The sequence below is a fragment of the Mobula hypostoma genome, chromosome 5 (genome assembly GCF_963921235.1).
Source record: "Mobula hypostoma chromosome 5, sMobHyp1.1, whole genome shotgun sequence".
Classification (NCBI taxonomy): Eukaryota; Metazoa; Chordata; class Chondrichthyes; order Myliobatiformes; family Myliobatidae; genus Mobula; species Mobula hypostoma.
Window position 1 is genome coordinate 4,299,593 of NC_086101.1, and position 13,501 is coordinate 4,313,093.

Sequence of the window (13,501 nt, forward strand, 5' to 3'; positions counted from 1 at the left end):
GGACTTCTGAGTTCAATTCACGAATTTTTAACAAAGCGACCAGCAGACTGTAACAGGGACTGTCAGTCTCTTGCTGTGAAATGGGTGATACTGTATCTCTCTGTCCCTTGTTAGGGAGAGGGAGACTGGCATGTCGAGGACTGGACTCTCTGACGGTGGTGTCTGAAAAGAGGATGCTGTCCAAGTTGCATGCCATCTTGGACAATGTCTCCCATCCACTACATAATGTACTGGGTGGGCACAGGAGTACATTCAGCCAGAGACTCATCCCACCGAGATGCAGCACAGAGCGTCATAGGAAGTCATTCCTGCCTGTGGCCATCAAACTTTACAACTCCTCCCTTGGAGGGTCAGACACCCTGAGCCAATAAGCTGGTCCTGGACTTATTTCTTGGCATAATTTACATATTACTATTTAATTATTTGTGGTTTTATTACTATTTATTATTTATGGTGCAACTGTAATGAAAACCAATTTCCCCCGGGATCAACAAAGTATGACTATGACTATGAACAACTAGTTTCTGTTGACTGCAAATCACAGACTCTCTTTGGGTGCTTTGCTGCTGCCTGCAGGACAGTGGGTGCTGAAATGGGAGGGGGAGATGGATGCTTTGCTGCTGTTTGTGCGGGGAAGGGGCGGGGAGGGTTTCTATTTTTCAGGGATGTCGGCGAAGACGGGTATTTCAGGTTGTATACTGTTGCTATTCCCTGATAATAAACTGAACCGTTGAATTTCGGCAACATTTTGCAAGGTGTCTCTGCACTTCCTCCCAGTGGGTTGTGTGGGTTTTCCACCGTGCTCCAGTTTCTTCCCACAGTCCAAATACACACCGGTGAGGTGAACTGGTCAATGTAAATTAGGTTAGGGTTAATCTGGATGGTGGGACTGCTGCTGCCATGGGGCTCAAAGTACTCTGCACTGAATAAATATTGTAATTTATAGTTTTTTTAGACCATAAGATACAGGAGCAGAATTAGGCCATTCAGCCCATCGAGTCTGCCCCATCATTTCACATGGCTGATCCATTTTTCCTTTCAGTCCCAGTCTCCTGCCTTCCCCCGCCCCCCCCCGAGTTATCAAAAATCTACCAACCTCTGCCTTAAATACACCCAATCACTTTGCCACTACAGCTGCCTGTGGCAACGATTCCACAGATTGGCCACTCGCTGGCTGAAGAAATTCCTCCTCATCTCCGTTATAAATGGACATCCCTCTACTCTAAGGCTGTGCCCTCTGGTCTGAGACTCCCCTCCACAGGAAACATCCTCTCCACATCCACTCTGCTGAGGCCTCTGGATACTCAGTCGGTTTCAATGAGATCACCCATCGTTCTTCTAATCTCCAGTGAGTATAGGCCCAGGGCCATCAACCAGTCGTCTCCTCATATGGCAACCCTTTCATCCTCGGAATCATTTTCGTGAAATTCCTCTAAACCATCTCCAATGCTTTCTTAAATAAGGAGCCCAAAACTGCTCACAATACTCCAAGTGAGGTCTCACCAGTGCTTTATAAAATCTCAACATTAAGTCTTTGTTTTTATATTCTAGCCCTCTCAAAATGAGTACTAACATTGCATTTGCCTTCCTCACCACAGTCTCGGCCTCCAAGTCCCTCTCTGAAATTATGTACCAGGGGTGATTGATAAGTTCCTGGCCTAAGGTAGAAGAAGTCAGTTTTAGAAAACCTAGCACATTTATTTTTCAACATAGTCCCCCCCTACATGTACACACCTAGTCCACTTAGGAAATTGTGCGCATGCGCTGGTCGTGCATGTGACCTGTTACAGTTGCTCTGTAGTGTCTTACTTTTAAACTTTTTAACTTAGTTATTTGTTGTATTTTTTTCTCACGGTAACACGTTGAAGCTGCACCCTCTCTAACATGCTGGTGGAGAGAGTTTTACTTGTTTTTTTAGTTACATTCGGACACGTCTCGTTAGCGTGGCAGCAGTATGGCCGCATTGTGTATTCCAGGGACCAGCTGATTGCGCTCATGTCTGCCGGCTTAGCGAACAGAGCAGCGGACATCCCGGCTGAAATCTGGAGGAAAATATACAGAGGATGCAGAGGGGGATCAAAAAGGCGAGGGAAGAGGACCGGGTCGAGACAACAGAGGCTTATGGAGAAGAGAAGTTATAAGCCGTGTCTCCCCTCTCTCATCAGGGGAAATGTGAGATCGCTGGGGAATAAAATAGACGAATTGACGGCGCTTGTCAGGAGTCAGAGAACATTTTGGGAGAGCAATGTCATGTGTTTTACTGAAATGTGGCTGCACGAGGACATACCCGATCAAAGCGTTTCCGTAGAGGGCTTCCAGACCGTTCGATCTGACCAGATTTCAACCAATTTCCCCCCGGGATCAATAAAGTATGACTATGACTATGTCCAGTGGCCTTGGAGCATACGGATCCCTTCTTTGTCGAAGTGGTCCACAGCAGGGGTGATTGATAAGTTCGTGGCCTTAGGTAGAAGGAGATGAGTTATACAGCTCTCGTTACATGCACGTGCAGTTCAACCCTTTGAGTGAAAATGCAGAAAATTTGAAGTTAATAACTCATCTTCTACCTTAGGCCATGAGATTATCAATCACCCCTCGTATTGCAATGTACAGCTGTGGCAAAACATCAAATTTCATGACACAGCCACAGAAAAGTATAGTGCAAGGTGATAACGAGATGGCTTCTGACAGCTAGACTCCATCTTGTTGTACAAGGGAATAGTTCTATCTTCTGATAACACTGGGCTACAAGTGATGACTTATTGTACCAGGGAACAGTCCCACTGATAACAATGGACTACAAATGGTGACTTAAGCCTGCTACTTGGTTCTTTAAGGGTTTTGCACAGGTACAGTGAAACACTTCCTTGCAGTCACATCACAGGCTGCAAAAAACGGATCCTGACCCGGATCTGGGCCGTACCCTCCAAATATCCGGACCTGCATCTTGGTTTTTTTTTGCACTACCTTACTTTCCAGTTTTCTATTTTCTATTTCTGATTTATAATTTAAATTTTTAATATTTACTATCGATTTGTAATCCAGGGAGCGGGAAGCGCAGAATCAAATATCGCTATGATGATTGTACGTTCTAGTGTCAATTGTTTGGCGACAATGAAGTATAATTCCTTGATTGTTTGTCCATTCTGTTTGTGCAGTCATTCATTCATTCTATTGTGCTTCTTGTATTTACTTGAAGTCCTGCAGGAAAATGAATATCAGGGTTGTATACACAGGGCACTTAGTATTCTCAAGGATCCCACCCATCCATCCAGCATCCTCTTTGACTTTCCACCATCAGGCAGGAGACTCCAATGCACAAAAATAAGACATTCAGGATGGGAAACAGTTTCTTCCCCCAGGCCATTAGGCTTCTGAACTCCCAGATACATAGCATTCAAAGGGTTACCGGATCATTTGTACTGTACACCACAAAATTTAATTTATGACTTCACTTTGTTTATCTGTGCATAATTAATTTGTAGATTAAATTCTACTTTCCTAAGTTATTGTGTGCTACATGTGTGTGATGTGTACTACTCTGCTTTCCACCCTGATCCAGTGAGTATTGTCCCATTTGGCGATTTCAGTATTAAATGACAATAAACTTGACTTGTCATGGTGACATACAGTGGTGTTACAAAGTTCGAGAACCCAGTAGAATTTTCTCTATTCCTGCATAAATATGACATAAAATGTGATCAGATCTCCATGTTAGTCCTAAAACTAGGTGAAGAGAAACCAGTTAAATAAATAACACAAAAAACATACTTGTTCATTTACTTATAAGACCATTAGATATAGGAACAGAAGAAGGCTATTTGGCCCATCGGGTCTGCTCCGCCATTTAATCATGGGCTGATCCAATTCTTCCAGTCATCCCCACTCCCCTGCTTTCACCCCATACTCTTTGATTCAAGATTCAAGATTCAAAAAACTTTTATTGTCATTATAACCGTACATCAGCTCTGCAGGGCAAAATGAGACAGCGTTTCCCAGGAGCAGTGCAATCATAACATAACAAACGCAACACTAAATAATAAACATAACAATAAATAGTAAAACACAACAGCCACACGTCAGTTAAAATCAAGTTATAAGTGTCCAGTGCAAGTTAAAAGTGTCCAAAGCAGAGTCAGGTGGAGCAGCTATTTAGCAGTCTGACTGCCTGTGGGAGGAAGCTGTTTAGTAGCCTTGTGGTTTTAGTTTTGATGCTCCTGTAACATTTCCCTGATGGCAGAAGAACAAACAGTTCATGGAGAGGGTGTGAGGGGTCTTTAATGATGTACCGTGTCTTCTAGAGGCATCGACTCTGAAAGAGGTCTTGGACAGAAGGTAGGGAGACCCCAATAACCTTCTCTGCTCCCCTAACCACCCTCTGCAAGGCTTTTTTGTGGACAGCACTGCAGCTGGAGTACCAGGTTGTGATGCAAAAGGTCAGCACACTCTCAACCACGCCTCTGTAGAATGTAGTTAAGATGTTAGTGGGGAGTGATGCTTGTTTAAGCTTCCTCAGAAAGTGCAATCTCTGCTGGGCCCGTTTCACAATCCCAGTGGTGTTCCTGGCTAATCAAGAACCTATCTGTCTCTGCCTTAAATACACCCAATGACTTGGCCTGCAAGTCATTTTGAGAAAAGTGATCCAATATTACACGTATTTGTTGGAAAAAGTATGTGAACCTTTGCTTTTGTAACTGGTGTGACCCCGTTGTACAGCAATAACTTCAACTAAATGTTTCTGGTAACTGTTGATCAGTTCTGCACATTGGCTTGGAGGAATTTTAGTCCATTCCTCCTTACAAAACTGTTTCCTCTCTGGGATATTGGTGGTTTTCCTTGCATGAACTGCTTGCTTCAGGTCCTTCCACAACATTTCTATAGGATTAAGATCAGGACTTTAACTCAGCCATTACAAAACACAAATTTTCTTCTCTTGTTGATTTCAATGTCTTTTGGATCATTGAATCGTTGCATTATCCAATTTCTATTAAGCTTCAAATGACAGACAGCCACCCTGACATTCTCCTGTAAAATGTCTTGATACAATTTTGAATTCATTGTTCCCTCAACAATTGCAAGCTGTCCAGGCCCTGAGTCAGCAAAGTAGCCCCAAACCATGATGCTTCTTCCACCGAGCTTCACAGTTGGGATGTGGTTTTGGTGATGGTCTGCAGTACCCTTTTTCCTCCAAACATAACTGTGTGTATTTCTGTCAAAAAGTTCAACTTTTGTCTCATCTGTCCACAGAATACTGTCCCAGAAGCATTGTAGAACATCCGGGTGGTCTTTTACAAATTCGAGACGTGCAGCAAGGTTTTTGTTGGAGAGCAGTGGTTTCTTCCGTGGTGTCCTTCCACAAACACCATTCTTGTTCAGTGGTTTACTTATAGTGGGCACATGAAGAGAGTTTAGCAAGTTCTAGAGATTTCTGCAGGTCTTTTACTGTTATCCTTGGGTTCTTTTTCACCTCCTTCAGCATTGCATGTTGTGCATTTGGTGTGACCTTTGCAGGATGCCCACTCCCAGGGAGAGTAGCAACAGTACTGCGTCTCCTCCATTTGGAGACAGTTTCTCTTACTGTGGGCTGATGAACACTCGGGTCTTTAGAAATGCCTTTGTGTCCTTTTCCAGCTTCATGCATTTCTACAATTCTTCGAAGTTCCTCTGAAAGTTGTTTCGATCGAGGCATGGTGTACATAAACAGATCTTTCTTGGGAAGAAAAGGCTCTGTCAGTGACCTGACTTTGTGTGTATTTTTTTAACAGGACAGGGCACCTCTACCACCCACACCTCCAATCTCCTCTCATTGATTGGAACACCTGACTCCAAATAGCTTTTATAGAAGGCATTACCCCAGAGGTTCATGTACTTTTTCCAACAAATACTGTAATATTGGATCATGTTTCTCGATAAATAAAAGAACAAATGCACACGTGACTTGTGGCGAGGGCAGCATACCATCGCAGACTTCAAAGCCAAACGTTGTGGTGCTGCCAACACTGTGGCCTCTCTCCCAGATGAGCTCAATCCGCTTTTACGCTCGGCTTGATGTCGCTAACTCTAAGCCTCCGAGGAAAGCCACCGCTATGACCTGCAACCTGGTCATCTCTGAGGCTGAGGTATGCAGATGTTTCCAACGACTGGACAGTCACAAGGCTGTGGGACCAGACAGTATCCCAGGGCGGGTGTGTTTACAGGTATTTTTAATCTCTCTCTCTCCCAGAGCAGAGTGCCTTCCTGCTTCAAATTATCCACCATGGTCCCTGTACCAAAAAAGACCAAGGTAACATGCCTGAACGACTGGTGTCCTGTCACACTCAACTCAATAATGCTTTGAGCAAATGCTTTGAGAGGCTGGTCAAGGATTACATCTGCAGTTTGCTACCACCCAGAATGGATCCCTACAATTCGCCTACCGACACAACCGATCGACAGATGATGCAATAGCCACAGCTCCCCACACTGTCTTTACACATCTGGAGAAGAAGGATGCTGGTCTTGGACTACAGTTCAGCATTCAACACCATAGTTCCATCCAGGCTCGACAAGAAGCTCAGAGACCTCGGCCTTCACCCTGCCTTGTGCAGCTGGATCCTGGACTTCCTGAGAGATCACCAGTAGGTTGTAAGAGTGGGCTCCCTCACCTCCATTCCTTCTGACCCTCAAAACCAGTGCCCCTCAGTACTGTGTCTTAAGCCCCCTCCCCTACTCCCTGTATAACCATGACTGTGTCACCACTCACAACTCTAATCTGCTAATTCAATTTGCCGACGACACTACATTGATTTGGCCTAAACTCAAACAACAACGAGGTGGCCTACAGGGAAGAAGTCATCACCCTGACACAGTGGTGTCATGAAAACAACCTCTCCCTCAATGTCGCAAAAACAAAGGAGCTGGTTGTGGATTACAGGTGGAATGGAGACAGGCTAACCCCTATTGACATCAATGGATCTGGGGTTGAGAGGGTAAACAGCTTTAAGTTCCTCGGCATCCTCATCACCGAGGACCTCACATGGTCTGTACATACGGGCTGTGTGGTGAAAAAGGCACAACAGCACCTCTTTCACCTCAGACGGTTGAGGAACTTTGGTTCCTCAGAACTTTCTACAGGGGCACAATTGAGAGCATCCTGACTGGCTGCATCACTGCCTGCTATGGGAACTGTACCTCCCTTAATTGCAGATTCTGCAGAGGGTGGTGTGGACAGCCCAGCGCATCTGTAGTTGTGAACTTCCCGTGATTCAGGACATTTACAGAGGCAGCTATGTAAAGAGGACCCGAAGGATCATTGGGACCCGAGAGGCCCCAACCACAATCTATTCCAGCTGCTACCATCTGGGAAACGGTACTGCAGCGTAAAAGCCAGGACCAACAGGCTCCGGGACAGCTTTGTCGACCAGGCCATCAGACTGTTTAAATCGCGCTGAGTTAAGTATACTTTATATTACACTGACTATTCTATTTATTATAAATTACTATGATTGCACATTGCACATTTAGACAGAGACGTAAAGATTTTTACTCCTCATGTATGTGAAGGATGTAAGAAATAAAGTCAATTCAATTCAATAAGTATAATTTTTTTGTGTTATTCATTTAATTGGGTTCTGTTTATCTAGTTTTAGGATATACAAGAGATAGAAAAATACATGGGTTCAAGTCCATTCAGAAATCTGATAGCAGAGGGGAAGAAGCTATTCCTGAAATGTCAAATGTGTGTCTCAGTCTCCTGCACCACCTTCTTGACGGTAGAAATGAGAAGGGGCAGCATCCTTAGTGTTGAGAATTCCTTAATGATGGAAGCCGCTTTTCTGAGGCATCAGCTTTTGAAGGTGTCCTGGATCTCGCGCTCATGATGGAGCTGGCTGAGATTACAACTTACTCCGATCCTGTGCGGTGGCCCCTCCGTACCAGACGGTGATGCAGCCAGCCAGAGTGCCCTCCACAGTACATCTGTAGAGATTTGCGAGTGTCTTCAGTGACACACCAAACCTCCTCGAACTCCTAATGAAATGCAGCCGATGTTGTGCCTTCACTGTAACGGCATCAATATGTCGGGATATCCAGGACAGATCCTCGGCGATGTTGACACCCAAGAACTCCCCCCACCCCAGGGTTGGGACCCCTCCTCCCTGGAACCGTTTGGCAATCCTTCTCCCTCAACATTGTGGGCCGAATGGCCTGCATTCTTCTGTCTTTCGGGGTAAAGACAACAAACAACATTGGTGGTTTGATCACCTTTATCTGTTTATATCAATTTCAATGTTAATTTGTTATCTAAGTATATACAATGCTGAGATTTGTTTTAGGGTCACAGAGTGATAGAGAAGTACAGCACAGCAACAGGCCCTTCGGCCCATCTAGTCCATGCCAAGCCATTTAAACTGCCTATTCCCATCGACCTGCTCCGGGACCATGACCCTCCAGCTATGCACTCATCCCAACTTCTCTTAAATGTTGAAATCAAGCTCATGTGCACCAGCAGCTCGCTCCACACTGTCACAGTCCTCTGAGTGAAGATGTTCCCCTTACACTTTTCACCTTTCACCCTTAACCCATGACCTCTATTTATTGACCACCCAACCTCAGTGGGAAAGGCCTGCTTGCAGTTACCCTTTCTATACCCTTCAGAATTTTGTACACCTCTACCTAATCTCCTTTCAAGGAATAAAGTCCGAACCTGTTCAAACTTTCTTTATAACTCAGGTCCACCAGACCTGACTGGAAATTTTCTCTGTACTCTTTCAACCTTATTTACATCCTTCCTGTAGGCGGGTGACCAAAACTGCACACAATACTCCAAATTAGGCCTCACCAACGTCTCATACAACTTCAACAGAACATCCCGTCTCCTGTACTCAAAACAGTACACAAAAAAAAATGCTGGAGGAACTTAGCAGGTTAGGCGGCACCTATGGAAAAAAGTAAACAGTTGACAACACACATCAAAGTTGCTGGTGAACGCAGCAGGCCTGGCAGCATCTCTAAGAAGAGGTACAGTCGACGTTTCGGGCCGAGACCCTTCGTCAGGACTAACTGAAAGAGAGCTAGTAAGAGATTTGCAAGTGGGAGGGGGAGGGGGAGATCCAAAATGATAGGAGCGAGTCTGAGTCAAAATGTGGTGGAAAAGTTGAAAAGCCAAAGAAATTACTGATGGGGAGCAGTGAGAGATGGTTTCACTGAACTCCCGTCAAAGAGAAGATTTAAACTCCTTCAGCACAGGCCTCACCGGAACAAGCTTCGCAGGAGTGAATTTAAAAATGCAAACACGAGGAATTCTGCAGATGCTGACATTTCAGGCTGAGACCCCTCTGCAGGACTGAGAAAGAAGGGAAAGACCCCAGAATAAAAATGTGGTCGGGGGGGGAAGGGGAAAGAGGCTAGCTGGAAACTGATAGGTGAAGCCAGGTGGGTGGGAAAGGTCAAGGGCTGGAGAAGAAAAATCTGATCGTAGAGGAGTGAACAACATTTTGGTTTATGAAGGCCAATGTATCAAAAGCTATCTACCTGTGCCATCACTTTCAATGAATTATTCACAGATCCCTTTGTTCTCCGGCACTTCTCGGTACACTGTAACACCTACCCTGACTGGTCATAGTAAAGTGCAACACCTCGCACTTGTTTGTATTAAATACCATCTGCTATTTTTCAGCCCATTTTTTCCCAGCTGGCCTAGATCACACTGCAAGCTCTGGTAGTCTTCCTCGCTGTTCTCTACACACGCACTCTTGGTGTCACCCACAGATTTGCTGATCCAGTTAACCACATTATCATCCAGATATTGATATAGATGACAAACAACAAATGACCCAGCACTGATCCCTGCGGCACACCACTAGTCGCAGGTCTCCAGTCAGAGAGGCAACCATCTACTACCACACCCTGGCTTCTCCCACAAAGCCAATATCTAATCAATTTACTACTTCATCCTGAATGCCGACCGACTGAACCTTCTTGACCAAGCTCCCATGCGGGAGTTTGTCAAATGCTCACTGAGGTCCATGGAGACAACATCCACTGCCTTGCCTTCATTAACCTTTTCTTGCGGGCATTCACAATAGAATCAATGAAAGACAACCCGACAGGTAGTCAAATATGCAATGTGCAAAAGACACCAAACTGTGCAAATAGAAAAAGAAAAATAGAAGCAATAAATATTGAGAATATGAGATAAGAGTTCTAAAAGTGAGTCCATGGGTTGTGGGAACAATTCAGTGAAGCTGAGTGGTGAAGTTGCCCCCTCTGGTTCAAGAGCATAATGGTTGAGGGTTAGTGACTATCTTTGAACCTGGTGGCATGGATCCTTAATGATGTATGCCTCTTAAATACATTTTTTTGTAAAATTCTATTGTATTTTTAAAATTTTCCTGTAAATGACTGAAAGAAAATGAATCTCAAGTTGTATTAATAATAAATTTATTAATACTCCATTATTAATGGTCCATTAACAATAAATTAACTTTGAACCAGGATTTGAGACGACGAGACATTTTTTCATGCCAATGTGGCAGAAATTGGTTCTGCCAGGATCTTTCTGCTTCTTCTCCGTCTTGTTTTGCGGCGGTTGGCACCCAGCTTAATGGTGCATCACCGCCACCTTCTGCTCCGGAGTGAGCGATAGAATTACATTCTAAATCCCTTCACCCAAGCTCTCTCTCTCTCTCTCTCTCTCTCACACACACACACACACACACACACACACACACACACACACACTAACCTACACTTTATCCTCCCATCTTTGGCCACCCTAGTACCCTATTCCTGCTTATCCGTCATATCTTATATAAAAAAAAACCCTGTACCGCTTAAGAAAGCTAAAAATACCCTGACCTGTGCTCTCTCACCCATGCCTAGCAACCCTTTTAATGTGAATTCCTGCATCCCCAATTCCCTAAGATTAATTCTCATCATCTCTCTCTGTATCCCATACTTCCTGCAATTCAGAACTACATGTTCTACTGACTCCTCTTCCTGACATTCCTCATGCAATACCGTCTGGTGTTTCCCTATCATTTTCAAATGTTTTCTTTAATGCACAGTGCCCCAGCCTTAACCTAGTCCACACAGTCTCCTCTCTTCCACTACCTATCCTAGTACCTGCAACACCTTTTTTGTATTTGATATAAATGCCTCCCTTTCCCCTCCCTGTCCCATCTTTCTTGCCACATTTGCCAGGATCTTTTACACGGGAATTAGATCGGCACTGGAGGGAAAGTTTTTTACAAAGTTGCGGGGGAAAAAAGCAAGAGACTGGATCTGGAGAGTCTGCTCTTGAAAGAGACGGGCAGTTTGGTCTACGATATAAAGTCAGTCTATAACATAATGGGTAAAAATGTCTGGTTGCAATGTGAACAGCACTGGAAGAGGTATGGAGGTACGCAGGGTTAAAATCGCAGAACTCGGATGGGAAAGACGCTGTCTTGGGGGGCGCTGCCCCTTTAAGTGGATGGCCCGCGGTTAGGCCCCGCCTTCTCCGTTCGGCTGGCCCCGCCCATGTCCCTACGCGCTGACGTTACGGGTTGGGAGCCATGGCTTCCCTGGATGCTGAGGTGAGAGAACGGCTGAGGGGATGCATTCTCACTTCGCCGGTACCGAGACCTCGTCGGTTCCCGCTCCCGGTCGCTCTTTCGCATCGTCCGCTTCCCATCACCTTGCCCGACGCCGCTTGGTTTGGAACCTAGGCCCCGTTTCCTTCTCCCTTCCCCTGCCTTGGGTCCCGACGCGGCTCCGACGGAACGGAGGCCATGGGACAGGCGCTTTGTGAAGCTAAAGGGGGGCGGAGCCAAGTGATTGACGGACGGGGCCCCGGACCCTGGGTGGTTCATTTGTCCTCTGCCTTTTCCCCTTTGGAAATGTGGTATACAGGATTAGGAGCGTGCCAGCCATTGCGAGTGTGTGCCCCGCGCCCTGTTTAGCGCATTATCTCCCCCCTCCCCCGTTTTCCACCGGGAGCATACAATGTGCAATGTTGAGTGGGGACAGAGTATGCTGTGGTAGCAATCTGCGGAACCCCGGAGTGTGAGTAGTGCATCAGTTCTCCTTTTTCTATTGTAGGATGCGCACTATACCGAGTTAGGGGTGGGCTGATTGTCGATCACGATTTTGTCTGGATAGAGCATGAATGTACTCCCGGATCCCGGTTTAAATCACACATTAAACGGACTTGGGCACGAATTGGAGATACTCTTATTGTAATCTCGGTTACCGCGAATCTGTTTGCTATTCCCTCCCCCCCCCCCCACCCCGGGTTTTGGTGTAATTAAGTACTCAGAGTACTGGGTGACTGATGTTATTAGGACGACTGTGGAACCCTGAACCATGTGTAGAGTGCAAGTTTTCCCCACCGATTTCATTTTGAACACATTTTATGTATCGTTAGGGGTAGGAGGCCGTCCCTTTATTGTGACCGGAGCCTTTTTTGAAGCTTGACAACAACTTGTAGCTTGAAAATGATGAACTTTATACTTGTAAAAGCTGAAATTTAAAGTTCCTGTGAACGCCTAGCTTTATGCGGTGCTCAAAAGACGTGTATTTTTTAAACCACAACCATTTCACAGATTAAAAAAGTACTCAAACATGAATCCTGCTAATTATGTATGTAACGTAAGAGGATCTATGAATGAGGAGCAAGCACAGGCCACAGGCCCCTAAGACCATAAAATGCAGGCTTTATGGCTGATTTATTATCCCTCTCCATTCCATTTTCCTGCCTTCTCCCCATAACCTTTGACATCCAGATTAATCAAGAATCTATTATCTGCTTTAAATACACCCACTAATTTGGCCTCCGTAACTGTTTGTGGCAGTGAATTTCACAGATTCACCACCCTCTGGCTAAAGAAATTCCTCTCATCTCTTGTTCTTCGTGGACATCCCTCTATCGAGACTATGCCTTCTGATCCCAGAGTACCCCACTACAGGAAACATCCTCTCCACATCCACTCTATCTAGGTTTAATATTTAACAGGTTTCAATGAGATCCCTTCTCATTCTTCTAAACTGCTGTGAGTACGGTCTCAGAGCCATCCTGGGTCATGAACCTGCTCCTCCATTCAATCCTGATCTGATTGTAACCTCAAGGCAAGTCAAGTCGCTTTTATTGTCATTTCAACCATAACTGTTAGTACAGTACACAGTAAAAATGAAACAACAATCCTCCAAGACCATGGTGCTGCATGAAACAACAAAAAACTACACTAGACTACCTGAATCAACACAAAACTGCACTAGACTACGTGAAACAACACAAAACTGCACTAGACTACGTGACAATGCAGAACTACACGAGACTATCTGAAACAACACAAAACTAAACTAGACTACCTGAAACTACACAAAACCACACTAGACTACGTGACAACACAACACCACATTAGACTTCAGGCCTACAACTCGCCCTGTGACCGCATGGGTTTCTCCACAGTCCAAAGATGTATGGGTTAGGGTCGGTGAGTTGTAGCAATTGGTGCCAGAAGCATGGCGACGCTTGCAGGTT

The 13,501-nt window shown here is 45.1% G+C and overlaps 1 protein-coding gene across 5 annotated transcripts in view; it reads left to right on the top strand.

Annotated features, from left to right (window-relative positions):
* Positions 1-10,727: 10,727 nt before the first annotated feature.
* The window catches only part of LOC134346508 (histone-lysine N-methyltransferase EHMT2-like), a 156,231-nt gene continuing 153,457 nt past the window's right edge, over positions 10,728-13,501 (top strand). Inside the window, exon 1 of one of the 5 annotated variants that reach the window (XM_063047897.1) lies at positions 10,728-11,555. In XM_063047897.1, the coding sequence (XP_062903967.1) occupies positions 11,535-11,555 (21 nt within the window). In that variant the 5' untranslated portion in view covers positions 10,728-11,534. The remainder of the gene's footprint in view (positions 11,556-13,501) is intronic. The other 4 variants (XM_063047893.1, XM_063047896.1, XM_063047894.1 and 1 more) reach the window with 4 other exon arrangements.